Below are 13,351 nucleotides of genomic sequence, written 5' to 3'. Positions count from 1 at the left end.
TTTACTTGGTACGACACGTTGCTAGGTACTGACTTTCGAGGTTGTAACAAAGGCCCTAGTAAGTTTCCGAGGTCCTTGTAAGCTATTGACAGGGCCTTTGATAATACAGTGTCTGGACAGTACGGAGTATACCGTACTTTATTTCCCGCCTATCGAATAAGATGCTCCTGTACGTACACACATCTAGATGCGGATCTTAGCAGAACAAATGCAAAATACGAAAGAGGTCTTCATAGTTGGTCATATATTGGCGAGGCACTCAAGTTCTGGGTTGGGCCGCAAGAATTGGATGACAGCCGACGGCGGAGGCAATGTAGGTAAGGTAGGGTAGCTTGAGCTGCCCTCGAGTCTGTCTGTGCTCGCAAATGCCGAGATCAGCGAGTTGTACGGGCTGCTAGTTTTCCCTCGGCCACCTCAGCCTCTGGCTTCAGCGCGTCGTCAGCTTGCTTGGACTGAGAGGGAATTATCTGAGGCTGAGGAGCTGGCCTCGGAAAGAAATCCTGATCCGGTCTCCCTGCACAAGGCTCTGAGCAGCAGTACCACTCCGTGGAAATAATTACCTCCTTCGGAGATGTCCACTACGGAAACGTTTTCGTCCTCTTTTGTTTATTATACCGCCCGTTGAGGAAATAGGTAGGTACTTTATGAAACGCGGAGTTTGCCCTGCAGAGAGGGAGCACCTTACCTTTACCCCTGGAGAGCCTAGCGAACGAATGAATAGGGTACTTTGGCAGTTGACTCGCCAAGAATGCCGTGCCTCTGGCGTGCTGTATGCACCTACCGAAAAGGCCGCTTCCCAGGTGTCGCCGACCCAAGATTCCAAGCTGCTGGAAGGGCATGAAGCCCCCCCTCCTAAATGACTAAGGAAGCGAGCAGCGGGCAGCTAGCTTGCGCGCCGCATGATGTCTTCGTCTAGTGCTCTTGGCAAGGATTAAAGACCACCTCATCTGGTTGCCTTGGAAGCAGGAGATGCAGAGCATAGGGGAGCACGTCCATACTCGGTAGCGATTTTTATGTGTTGATTACCAGCAGGCGTCCAGAAAATCATATTCCTTACATGAACCATCGCTGTAATGGACGATATCGGCCCTATCAGATTTGAGCTCAGGGGCAAAATGGCGGCCGACAGCCAAGAGGTGAGTGACCAAAGATCCGGTTTGATGCAGCCTGAGGCGGGTGAGATTACGGTCTTGTATTCAAGGTTAGCTGCGTGAAGCAAAGTAGACTTACGGTACAAGCAACGTGTAATCTATCGGGGCCGATGCATGGCAAACACACGTTCGGTCCGTACCTTTAGGAGTCAACGACTTTTGACGCAAGCTTGAGCTTCGACGCGCTTGTGCCGTCGCCACACAGGGCCGTTGCGGATAGGATGAGGCGCGGTTGCTCATGGCCAGCGGCTGATGAGGTGAGGCGGTTGGGTGTGTAGGTGTGTATCCGTACAGTATTCCGTAACCGATTGTATGTGCGATCACAATCCCTAAACGACTGTTAGCGTGGCACTTTCCAAAATGTGACAGGCCAATTCAATTTGCCAAAATTACCATCAGGGGCCTTCTTTCCCAAAGTACCGCGCTATTAACTAATTGGGGATTAGATTGTGGTATCACCAGCTATTTTCAGGTGCCGGAGCTAGGTAAGCCTTAGGTCGACCAAGTGCGGATACATACGAAGTAGTTCGTAGGGAATGCGGACGTCGAATAAGATGACAGCTGCTAGAGTATCTTGATTTAGTTATAATCGCCTCGGTTACTGTGAGGATCGCGCCAATTCTGATCATTCTCGTCTCGGGTTTGCCTATTTTTCGCTCCCCTGAGCCGAAAGTTCTTCGACACTTCCACGTGTAACGGCATCCCGATGATGGGGCTAGTCTAAGACATTGTTTTTCTTCTTCTTGGCATGTGTCTCAAGTTGTCCCAACGAAGAGTGGACTTCCATCTCATTACAGGACCGCACTGTTTATTACACATGTGAGTTTACATGTGAAAAACGATGCTAATTAAAGTACGATTCTCGGCTATCTCCCCTGCTTCAATCTATCGTGTGAGTTTGCGAATCAAGGCCTGTAAAGCAGGCAAACGAACCAAACAAACCAAGGTAGCCGCGAGCAGAGCAGGGTAGGGGTTAGGGACTTTGCTTATATGTTTCATTCAAATTGTAGCCTAGATAGGTCGAATCTGGGTCGAGTTTCCCCATCACATCGACGGCTAATCAAGGTAGTTGCTATTGCCTACTAGTGTTGCTGCAGTTATTCGCATTGCAACTCGGAGCTGCCTGATCCATGCAGACGATCCTCAATCCATTCCTGCAGCCACTGCTGGGGACATACCAAGCACGGGCCACGATGATGGTCACCAGGTAGCTAGCAATGGATGCGGTAATTCCATCTTTCTTCACGAAACACTGGGAATTGAAAAGCAGTGTACCGATCAAAGGTACTAATATAGCGGCTGCTTCAAGATCCCAGCCTCAGGCATTAAAAGAGTGCTGCCCTTATATTGAGGTAGTGATCGTATCAGGAGGCTGGAGAAGCCGCCCATTGGCTGCTTTTTACTTTGATCCTGCACCCCTTTTAGTGTGAAACTCGAGCCTGCCTTGCGGGAGGGCGACCGGGGCCCACCCATGATGATGATGACGGAAGGCATCAGGGAACAGTCTGAAACGCCAAAAAAGGCGAGCTGTCTTTTTGCGGGGCCGCATAACCCACTCACACCCACAACACCCGCACCGCACCTACGAGGCACATCACACCACGATCCGAGACAAACCGTTGGCTGACAGCTTCTTGCTTTTGCAAGAAGAGAGAAAACGGATGGCTTCCTTCCACTATCTCCTCCTCGTTACGAAAATGCGTGCCGTGTCTGCATACAGGTGCATCTAAACGCATTTGAAGTTGGCAGTTTTTGGCCTAAGGAGAAAATTCAGAGCAACACCCGACTCTCCTCTCAACTCGACAACACACTCACTCACTATAGTGGAACTGTGGGGAACATGGGAATACGTAAACGGCACGCGTCTTGCGCCTGATACCAGGCCACAGATCAATCGATGAAGGGCTCGAGTCTCCGAGTCTCGAGTCTCAACTCGGGGCTAACATGATGGTATCGATAAGGAGCAACTCCTGCCTAGTGCTCCTTTCTTGGCCTGGCTACCAGGGGCTTCCAATATCTCAGCATCTTATTGCCTACAGGAGGAACAAGTCACACGCGTCCACTCACCCCGCGTATTTGCGCGCTACGCGTGTAAGCTCCCCGCTCTCTCCCCCTTTTGGGCTTATTACACTTCCCCTCCCTTGGAACCCCTATGCAGCAGAACCATGAGAGTGACTTGGCGGTGATGCTCCCGATAGAATCCCAAGAGTGAGTACGGTGCCTATTCGTTTTGTACATGTAAAGGGAAACCAACCTAGGTCCTGTTTCCATCCTGCCCCACTAAGAAAAAGGAGGAATACATTCCATATTACATACCTCGAGATATCCTGCAGGTTAGAATGTAGATCGCCGACTAGATCAGCGTGGTCGCGCAGGGTTGCAGTATGTGCAGTTGAGACTCGGGGCATGCGCACCATGCGGCCAGCCCATCCACGCTGGTGATCTTCAGGGTCCCTGGGAAATATCCCCACCACCACCTACGCACGTACTTCTAGAAGTAACCCAATAAGTTACCTACCTACAATTCTCTTTTCTGCCCGTGCAGTGATATTTCCCCGGGTTTACATGCCAGAATAAGGTACCTACTCTGTACCCAGGCAAGAAACGTCCCTCTACTGTTGATCCTCCCGTTACCAGTCTGCCACAACCGAAGCACAAGTAGTATACAGTACGTGACAGCCAGCATAGGATTTCTATAAACATTGGTAACATAGTCAACAGCTTGATCTATCATGAGGCAGTTACCTAGTCCCAAATATGCCCCAGCATCCCTTACATTACACGAATAGTCTACCCGAAAAGGGGGAACGCAAACACAGTATTAAGCACAAGACCACTCAATTGACAAGCAAGGGCTATCACTCCGCTGTCTCAAACATCGATCTGTAGGGAATATCCGAAGGCTTGTTCGTTCCAGCGCAAAGTTTTGATGTGTTAGGCATCCCTACATGTTAAACGGCAGATCCGAGGCAGTTTGTAGGCACCTTGCTATACCGAGTAAAAAGTATGCCCAGCTAGTACGACTTCATCCCACAAGACACGAGGTGCATGTTTGCCCATTTCACTCGAGGAGAGTCTACTAAACGCGAATCACATGGCTGACAGTTCAGAATCTAGATAGATAATTAAAAATTCAACGGTAAGCTGAGTATATATACATGGAAAAAATGAGAACCAAGAACCCAGGGGGCCTTGGTTGCCAGGATCAACCACCAGCATCTCTCTTCACAAATGAATAGAGAAAAACAGAGACAGTCTTATACACACATACATACCAGGCAAGGGAAAAGCCCAACATAAGAAGAGAAAGTGAAAAGGTAAAGAAAACACCATCGCTTGTTAAATAAAACTGCCTCGCCCAGAATACAAAAGATGAATGTGTAAAAAAAAAAGAATCCGACCTATAACGGAGTCAGTAATAGCCTGAAATAAGCGTCGGTGCTGCGCTGCTTTACAACCTTGCCGGCTTCCTCCTCTGGAGGTAGTCTGCGAGGGGAAAGGCCTGGCCCAGTATAAACCACACCCTGCCTTAACTAACAAGAAAAACTTAAGAAAGTAAGAAATAGCAGAGAAAAAAAAGTACCAGGAAACCCATCCATACGCCGCGCTATGCTCATTCACCCCCGCTCCCCAAACAGAAAAACAGAGAGAAAAGAACAGGAGAGACTCAGGAAGAGAGATGAGCAAACATGATGGCTTCGTGGGCGAAAATATCCACCCTCGAAACGGTCCGTGACTGAGCAGGTCCAACAGTAGATGGGCGGGTCTTGTACATCTAGGCAGCTCAGTTGCTAACGACCGAAGTAGCCAACACAGCTGGCACGGCGAACACCGAACCGGACAGGGATGCGGACGATCCGGGGGTAGAACCGGTTTCCCTCTGCCTCTTGACAATATAGTAAGTAATTAGGCTCTTTGGGTCATCCTTAACGCCTTTAAGCGCGTCCCAAAAGACGGCGTCGCTGACTCTGGCGTGCAGGGCGACGCACAGATGCACCGCATCCATACGGACGGCCGACTCAAGGGATTCAAGGCAACGGGAGGCTAGGCCGGCGAGGAGATCGACCTCGGCCTGCGTAGGCATAAATGAGGTGCGTGTATCGATGAGCTCCTTGAGCACGTGGAGGCCCATACTGAGCGAGCGCGACCCAGGCGCGTCAACATCCATGGTACCAAGCATGCGCGAGAGCACCAGAGTGATCTCAGATGCGTCGCCAAGTGTCACGAGCTCGTCGGCGAGGAGCTCCAGGCCGCTCACAATGTGCGTGCGCCCGTCGTAGCCAGCGCGGGCGCGCAGTAGGCTCTCCAGACCCCGAGAAACGTGGGGCTGGAAATTATCTCGCATCTTCCTAAGGAGAAGCTTGATTGTCGCAAGCACCTGGGCCTTGACGTCTTGCACCTTCTCTGGCGGGAGCTGTTCCAGGGGCGCCTCGAGGAACCCAAACAGGCCGGGCAAGAAAGCATCAAACTTGTCATCCGTAAAGACAGCCCTATTGTCACGAATGATACTCTGAAGCTTGCGGAATCCGTGCACGTCAAGGGACATTTGCTTGACCTTCGCGATACCGCTGTCCAGCAGACGGGAGCTCTGCTTCAGTTTCTCCGGCGAGAGAGGGGGGTTGTCGACGCTGCCATTTACTGCATCTGGCCGCAGTAAGATTGCAGCATCTTCGTTTACTGGCTTCTCCTCCAAGACAGGCCTAGTGAATATGGGGTTCGGTGCAGCTTGAGCCTCAGTAAATGGATCTTCGTATACCTTCAGGGGTCTCGAAAGCGGGCTTTGGGCTATCTTAATAACCTCTATCGGACCTGGTGGAGGCCGTGGCACCTGCGGAGACAGTGCCTTCGGAGCCTTTGGAGACTGGGCTTCGGTAACCCGCGGGGATTGGTCCTTGGGAGCCGCGAGAACGGGCATGACCATAGTAAAATCCTCGTGGGCCTTTGAAGGACTACTCGCGAGCTGTGGAGTAGCGGGCTTTGTATGTGAGGGGCTTGTCCGGGGAGAAGCCGCTGCTCTAGCAGCAACCATCCTGGGAGGTGTTGGAAGAATCGGCTCGCTGGCTGTCGGAGTATGGCCCGGTCTCGTTCTAGGAACCGTCCGTCTCGGCGATACAGTGGCGACCTTCGGGGTGACTGCCTTCGGCCTGACCTTATCAGGCGGGCTAGACTGCTCGGCCGAAGTCTGGTCATGGCTCCTCACTGAGTAGGGGCCTGCTGTTGCTGGCCGGGCAGCCATTTCCGGTCGCCGCTTTGTGGGTCTCATTGGGGCCCCGGATATTCCCCCTGGAGCGCCCACCAAGACGGATTCGGGTCTGGTGCGGACGGTCGATGTCGAGGTGCCGGATGCAACCGAGGCTTGAGACGAGTTTGACACGGTCCTCGGAGGGGAGAAATGGGCCATAGCCGAGCCAGGACGAGCTGGAAGATTCTTGGACACGGCGGCCTTCTTCTGGGCCATGACTTCCCGTATACTTGGCTTGGAAGACGTCATAGTGCTCTTGGACAGCCCTAGGCCGGGACGGACAGGCCCATCCGACTTCTTGGGGGAGTTGGGGTTGTTCGGGTCGTTTTGCAGCAGTTTCTGGGCCGTCGCGTCAAGTCCGTTCATGATGGCCTCAGCCCTCGCGGGCCAGATGACCGAAAATTTCCAGTAGGCCGATCGCATCTCCGCTCTCACACCGGGATTTGCGTCAGCAAGACCCTTCTTCATGCACTTCTCAATAAGGTCCAAGCCGCCCGAGTGCTCAACATGCCCCTTGTGGTGAGATTCCTTGTTCAGAATAGTTTTCAGCCAGCCGCTCGCGTAAAGCCTCGGTTGGACATTCTTGTCCTGGCTAGCCTGGCAGATGTGCTGCATGATCCGGGCATTGTACGTGACCCTCCCAATGATGGTATCGACCGTGACATTGGCTTGCTGAGAGGCGATTTTCTTGGTTGCGGCCGAGAGCTTGATGAAGGTTTGTAGAAGTAACTCCACCATTGGGTCTATACCCGGGCCGTATACCCTCGCCATTTCTTGCACAAGGTTGCAGCCTTCCTTTGAGAGACTGGTTCGGAGCGAAGTGACAGCCTTGATAATGCCGTCGAGGAGCCCCCTTAGCCCGCTGAGAAAGCTGTCTCGAAAGTCTGTTGCTGCGTTGCCCTCCATAAGCTTCCGGAGGGCGGTGATGCTCTCCTCTCGCTTCTGCCAATTCTGCTCCAACTCCCTGCCTTCGAAGTAGGATGCCATTTCTCGAAATTTCTCATCCAGTTCGCGCTGGGTATTGACATACATGGGCTCGACCTGCTCGGGGCGAGTGTCCACAACCGGAGTTACAGGGCGTTCGGTAGAGAGGGCAGAGGCGCTCGCTGCAAGGTGAGGACGGGCCGCAGGCGGCAAAGATGGCTCATCAGAGTGGTCGGTCTGCGAGGAGGGTGCTGAAGCGCTGGGAACGAGCTCCTTGACAATGGCCGCCTCAATTGCTGGCCGAACCTTGAATGTCTTCAACTGCCTCTTTAAATCCGACTTGGCAGCGTTCGGGGCATTGCTATCAGGCGGCGGTTAGGGTTCAGAACTGCACAACGGCGGTGACGTTGGGGTATTAGGGTGCGAGTAAACACACCAGAACAGCTCAATGACCGTGGTCTTGGCAGCGTCGCGGACCATGGCGTCCGCATCCTCGAGCAGCTCCATTAAGATCGGAACATAGCTCCGGAACTGCAAACCGTTTTCTTGGTGCATCTGCAGACGACATTAGCGCAAGCCGGACAAACGGCAAGCCTGTTAGGGAAGTCCCAATGTGTCGCACGTACCTGGAGCAGCCAGTGCAAGCTTGCCTCTTTTGCTCTCGCGTTCTTGCCACCCATGGCTGTGTTGCGCACCCAGCGCTCGACGTCGATGGGCGCGACCTTGTACAGAGTTCCCAGGGACTGAAGCGCGAGCGCGCGAATCTTATCCTTGTGGTCGTTCAGCTTGTCAACGATGAGGGGCAAGGTGGCGCGAGAGCCCTCCTTGGCCAAGTACTTTGGGTCCTGGCGCGCAAGGCGGGCGAGCAGGTGATTGAGGGCTGTGAAGCCGGCATTGGCAAGCACGGCGTGCTGGGACGCCGAGGCGGTGCAGAGCGCGTCGACCAGCGACGCAATGGACTGGTCGGGAACATTGTGTTGTTTGATGCCCGACTTGATGACCGTGACAAAGTCGGCCTTGACGTCGATTGAGGCGTCGCTGCGTAGGAGGTCGTGCAGGTCCTCAACCTGGCTGTCTGTGATTTTGTCCGCCATGTCCTCCCGAGAAGAGAGGGTGCGGGTGGTAAGGCGGCTCAAAACGCGTTAGGTTGGACGCGCTGATGAGGGAAACGGTCGTCGGTTCGGTTTGCGGTGGTGTGCTAAGGTGGCGTGGGAAAGCGAGAAACCAGGATGGCCAAAATCAACAAAAACAAAATTCCCAAGAAATTTTGGCTAGGTGGCCGACACCAAACGCAATTCGGCCGTGTGCGGAATGGAGGAGGCTGAGGCGCTCAGAAAAGTATCGCAAGCAAGCGCAGTGTCATTCCAGAAAAAGGGATACAGGGGAAGGTCTGTATAGGGTTGCGACAATACAAAGTGTGATGTTCACCGGCGCGCAGAGACAGATGAGGTTGAGGTCCCGTGGGCCGGGATGGCGCGTTTTAGTGGGTGATGGAGATTTGTTGCTGGGATAAGGGAGTGGAGGGGAGCAGTATCCAATGGCCGGGCACGGGAGTTACTGGCAACCACGGGGGGCGGGGCGTTATCGTGGGTCGTGTTTCCCAGTAAAGCCCGCAATTGCGGGGACCTCCAGCTGTCGCTCAAACGACACTGACCCCTGTCTGTCCCGCACAAGCTCACCAGCACGAAATCCCCGCTGGGCCAGCTCACCTCACCCCGCAGCTGTTCCTCAACTCTGCTCAGATTCCCCGTTCTGAGGCCCACCCGCGTTGAAGAGGGCAGCCTGTCCACTCTGACCACAAACTAAGGATGGAAGCCTGAACAAGCGCCAGGATCCCGGACGTATTGACTGTCTCCTGGATCTCCTGAATAGCACCTATCGTCCAACATCACGGGCCGTCTCTCACCGATACTTGCTCCGAAACACACCCGTCTCCGGAACGAACTACCTAGGCAACCTAATTTGATACACCAAACAATTTGTTTAGGATAGTCTTTGTCTCTCACCCTTCACCGCCATCATGACCCTGCGCCAGCAGAGCTCACCGGCCCCTACGGCCACGAGCATCTTCTCGCCGACATCGCCCGTCCCCTCTGCTGTTCCCGTGCCCTTGCCAGATCGGACTGCAGACAATGACAGCGGCACCGCCAGCGCAGAAGACGACGGCAGCAGTGCCGTTGACGGCGATGACACGACGCCAGAGGACAACAACTGCAGCCGGGATGACGACGACTTCGCCCAACCCCGGCTCCGGCTCAAGATTCCGGACCTGGAGCACTCAGGCGCGGCCAAGTTCCTGGGCGCCGTCAACGCCGGCACACTGGTGGCCGAGTCTATCGCCAAAGTGCAACGGCTCCTGTACCGGTCGCCCTCGGAGACGCACACGACGGCGCCGCCGACCCGGTCCGTGACGCTCGTCCTCCGCGAAATGGACGGCGTTGCGTATACCACAGGGGTAAACAAACCAAAGCTCCTTTCCACCCCAATATCCCATCCGTGATCTCTTTCCCCTATAGAATACGGCATCTTACATTCCCCATCTCTCTCTCTCTCTCTCTCTCTCAAGCATGTATACGTGCCCGTCTATGTCTTTCACAGCTCTAGATAAACTACCTACTCTATCCTATATGATCTCCCTAAAGTGTGCCCAATACGGCCAAATGTCTCGTCACACAAGTAACTAACCCTCACTTCCCATTGCTCAAAACTCCTCTTACACAGAGCAGTCTCGATAGCGATCACAAAGAAATACACTTTTCTCTCAGCTACATCGACGGCATCAAGCCCGCCGAGCGCCTGACAGACGAGATCACCGGCGTTGTGGTCCATGAGCTAGTCCACTGCTACCAGTGGGATGCAAAGGGGACTTGCCCGGGGGGGTTAATCGAGGGGATTGCCGACTGGGTTCGGCTCAACTGCGACCTCAGCCCGCCGCACTGGAAGCGGGAGACGAGCGGGAGTATGTTATTATTGTTATTTCCTCAACTCCCTAACTGACCTTCTTTTTCCCATTCCATTTTCTGTTCGAGATGCCCAGTACGAGGTGTCTCTATCAACCATCAAAGGAAACCGTAATTAACAATTATCAACAACAAACAAGATTGGGATGGCGGCTACCAACATACCGCCTATTTCCTCCAGTACTTGGAAGGCCGGTACGGGGAGGGGACAGTCCGCAAGATGAACGAGAAGCTGCGGCTCCACGAATATGAGGCCAAACCCTTCTGGGTAGAATTACTAGGACGACCCGTTGAGCAGTTGTGGGAAGACTACGTCAAGAAAGTAGCGGATGAGGCACCTACGGATGATCAGACGTCATCATAGGAAAACAGCCGATCGATGATAAATGATTTATTGAGTAATCCATGAGAAGGGATGCTCTGTCCTCTGCAGCAATAACTATATGACTACTACAAGCCCTGTCATTCAGAACGGGGCCTAAACAATAGCACATGTATATCAAGTAAGAGCCCACCAGTGCTAACCATCGTTCTGTCCCGAGATCCAACCAAAATCCCCAAAATGGCAAATCCATCCTTGCCAACCATAACACCATGCCCTGGATAGATGCCAAAGGAAAGGAGGAGGGAAGAGAATAGGGGTATAAAAACACACAAAGTAAGTCTACGCATGCACCGCTCCGTCGTCATCGTTGGAGCTCACCACGCTCCCCACCTCGGACCAGCTGTTAGGAGTAGCTATGCCGTCTTCATCGTCGCTCAACACATCATAATCGCCGCCCTTGGAGGAGGCAGCGTAATTTCCAATGTCTTCGCCAGACCCAGCCAACGACACGGAGTCAGTAGGGGTTAAATCCCCATGGCTGACATACTCCGCCTCGGAAAGCGGAGCTTGAGGAGAGACGGGTAGCGGAGAGTAAAAGCCGGGGTGCGAGCCCTGTGCCCATGCTTGAATTGATGAGTAAGCTTCTTGGCGGTCATCTTGGCCAGCGGTCATGAACTCGTCATCGGCGAGCTCGCGGTCGAGAGTAACGCTCCGAGGTGGGGTCGTGAACTGATCTTGCTCTACAGTAGCCGACTGCGTTCGGGGCTGAGAGTCCGAGTCAAAGTCGAAAAGAACCTCGGGGACAACAGGCTTCGATTGCGGGGAGACGGTACGAGAAACTGGAGATCGCGGGTCCCGCGGTGTGGCCTCGTAAATATCCGACATGATTTCTTCGCGGCCCGGAGCGAGCATAAGCTCCTGCTCATCGAGCTCCATGCCGGGATGGTCGTCGAAATCAATGCCGTGTTCGTCACTGAAAGGGTTGGCAATAACGGAGGCGTTGAGTCCACGCAAGCCCTGCAAGCCCTCAATGCCTCGGCGTCTGACAAGGCCATCCTCAGGGCCCCGGATATCTGCGCCCGTGTTGAATACGAGAGTTCCCCGTTCAGGCGCGGTCTTATCCTCAGTCAAAAAGTCATCAAAGGTGGAGCCGCGATGGGACGGAGAAGGCCGTTCTCTGCGAACCTTTTCCTTCATCTCCTCACGCTGAGCATTCCAATACATCAGCTCCTCACGTTGCCTCCTCCGCGTCTCCTCGTCGGCATCCACACCGGATTCGGCGCCTGATTGTAGGAAGCCCTCGGCATCTTCGGGGCGGTTGAACATTGGGTCTTGCCTATTGGGATCGACATTGTCGCCGAGAGAATGGAGTGCGATCGCGATGCGTCTGCGGAGGTCGTCGGCCATGCGGCGGACCTCGGGAGACTCGTAAACGGCAATAGCAGCAGCAACAGCTACCGAGACGACGATAATGCCGGCTGAGGTGAGAGCGACATGGTTAACAGGCGGCATTCTCACGATCGTTTAAATCGCTCCCAAAAAAGATGACGCAAAGTTTGGCACTAAGTGGGGAGTATTTAAAGCTGAAAACAAGCAGGTTTCTGCTTTTGCGATGTGATGCTCTCTTAATATCAAAGAAAAGGAATTAAAATGGGAGGAGAGAGGCGGTCCAGCTCAAAGCTTTACGACTAGAGCATGGTGTAGTGGAACGCTAGAACGTGAGCAACAGTGAGGTGGAGGAGGCTTGCGTGTTCACCAAGGTGCCTTTGCCACCGTCAGTTGGCGAGAGGAGCCCAGGCCCATGGATCAACGCTCGTGATTTGCGCGGGGTTGATAGAGCAGATCATTCGGCTGGTGGCACAGAAAAGACACCTGACAAGAGATTGATGAAGCTCACCTTTCGCCGCGATTGGCATGGGCATTTTCGAGTCGAAATTCGTCTCCTATCCAAATCGAACCCTGGGGATAGGAACAGTCTCTGGTAACGGCACCTGTCAAAGGGATTGATGGGTGATGGAAGATGATGGGGAGCAGGGCGAAGGAGGGGCCTGGCCGAGTTAAGGTGCAGGCGGGGCTTATTAGTCGACGACGCAAGCGCGGGAGCCCCTCCTTTCATGGACACCTGAACTGCGGGGAGTGGGGCTGACGACGACCGCAGGGGTACTACATCCCTTATGAGAACTCGAAGCTCGAACGGAACGGACTTGGGTTTATAAACAATTGTACAATTACTTATTTGAGATACGGGCGGTATCGATGTGTGAGTTTTCCCAGGTACACAACCCGTATTCCTATTTGCGGTGGCAGCGGGTGGATGATTGGGAGGCAGAAACTTTATTGTATTCGTATGTGCTGTAGGATATGGCCGCGCAATTCGACGCGCATATACCTCTGAGGTGGTCTTTCGCCTTCCGGCCATTTCTATCATTTCCGAATCGAGTCGCCCATACCCAGCCGGTAACCCGTCTAGGGAGCCAAGCCATCCCAAATGACCCAGCTCTAAACGAGGCTGAGAGAGGCAAAGCACCTCGCCACTCTGGAACGGCCCCGTTTCCGTGCTGTGGCTCGCCAGCCTCAGCCTTGGCACCAGCCTCGACCTGGGTGGGGGCCCTTTTGCACTTTCCCTGTCATGCTTCACAGAATGCTTTCCAAAAGGCTTTCCATGACCCATATGCCGTTCTTCAAACCAGTGGTGTAGCTCGAATGTAGGCTCTTTCAAACCTAGTTGAAATTGAGTTCCCTCGGTGTG

The 13,351-nt window shown here is 53.7% G+C and overlaps 3 protein-coding genes across 3 annotated transcripts; 1 reads left to right on the top strand and 2 right to left on the bottom strand.

Annotated features, from left to right (window-relative positions):
- Window positions 1-4,935: 4,935 nt before the first annotated feature.
- Window positions 4,936-8,411, bottom strand: B0T26DRAFT_749717 (clasp N terminal-domain-containing protein; the record flags this gene model as incomplete). The annotated part of the gene is made up of 3 exons (XM_060445142.1): window positions 4,936-7,678; window positions 7,754-7,872; window positions 7,944-8,411. The coding sequence occupies 3 exons, from the start codon at window positions 8,409-8,411 to the stop codon at window positions 4,936-4,938; spliced, it is 3,330 nt and encodes a 1,109-aa protein (XP_060298223.1).
- Window positions 8,412-9,337: 926 nt separating this feature from the next.
- B0T26DRAFT_674020 (PBSP domain-containing protein) lies at window positions 9,338-10,641 on the top strand (the record flags this gene model as incomplete). The annotated part of the gene is made up of 3 exons (XM_060439663.1): window positions 9,338-9,772; window positions 10,039-10,276; window positions 10,418-10,641. 3 exons carry the CDS (start codon window positions 9,338-9,340, stop codon window positions 10,639-10,641), a joined length of 897 nt encoding a protein of 298 aa, XP_060298222.1.
- Window positions 10,568-12,280, bottom strand: B0T26DRAFT_211978 (uncharacterized protein). Its single transcript, XM_060433802.1, has one exon. The coding sequence runs from the start codon at window positions 12,112-12,114 to the stop codon at window positions 10,942-10,944; it is 1,173 nt and encodes a 390-aa protein (XP_060298221.1). The 5' UTR covers window positions 12,115-12,280; the 3' UTR covers window positions 10,568-10,941.
- Window positions 12,281-13,351: the final 1,071 nt, after the last annotated feature.

The sequence above is a fragment of the Lasiosphaeria miniovina genome (assembly GCF_030549165.1).
Source record: "Lasiosphaeria miniovina strain SMH2392-1A chromosome Unknown B0T26scaffold_3, whole genome shotgun sequence".
NCBI classification, from domain to species: domain Eukaryota; kingdom Fungi; phylum Ascomycota; class Sordariomycetes; order Sordariales; family Lasiosphaeriaceae; genus Lasiosphaeria; species Lasiosphaeria miniovina.
Note: the sequence above shows the minus strand (reverse complement) of the source record. Positions and strands in the feature narration are given on the sequence as shown.

Bases quoted from the DNA above. Each gene is read 5' to 3' on its own strand.
- B0T26DRAFT_211978 (XM_060433802.1), bottom strand. From the start codon at position 12,114: ATGCCGCCTGTTAACCATGTCGCTCTCACCTCAGCCGGCATTATCGTC.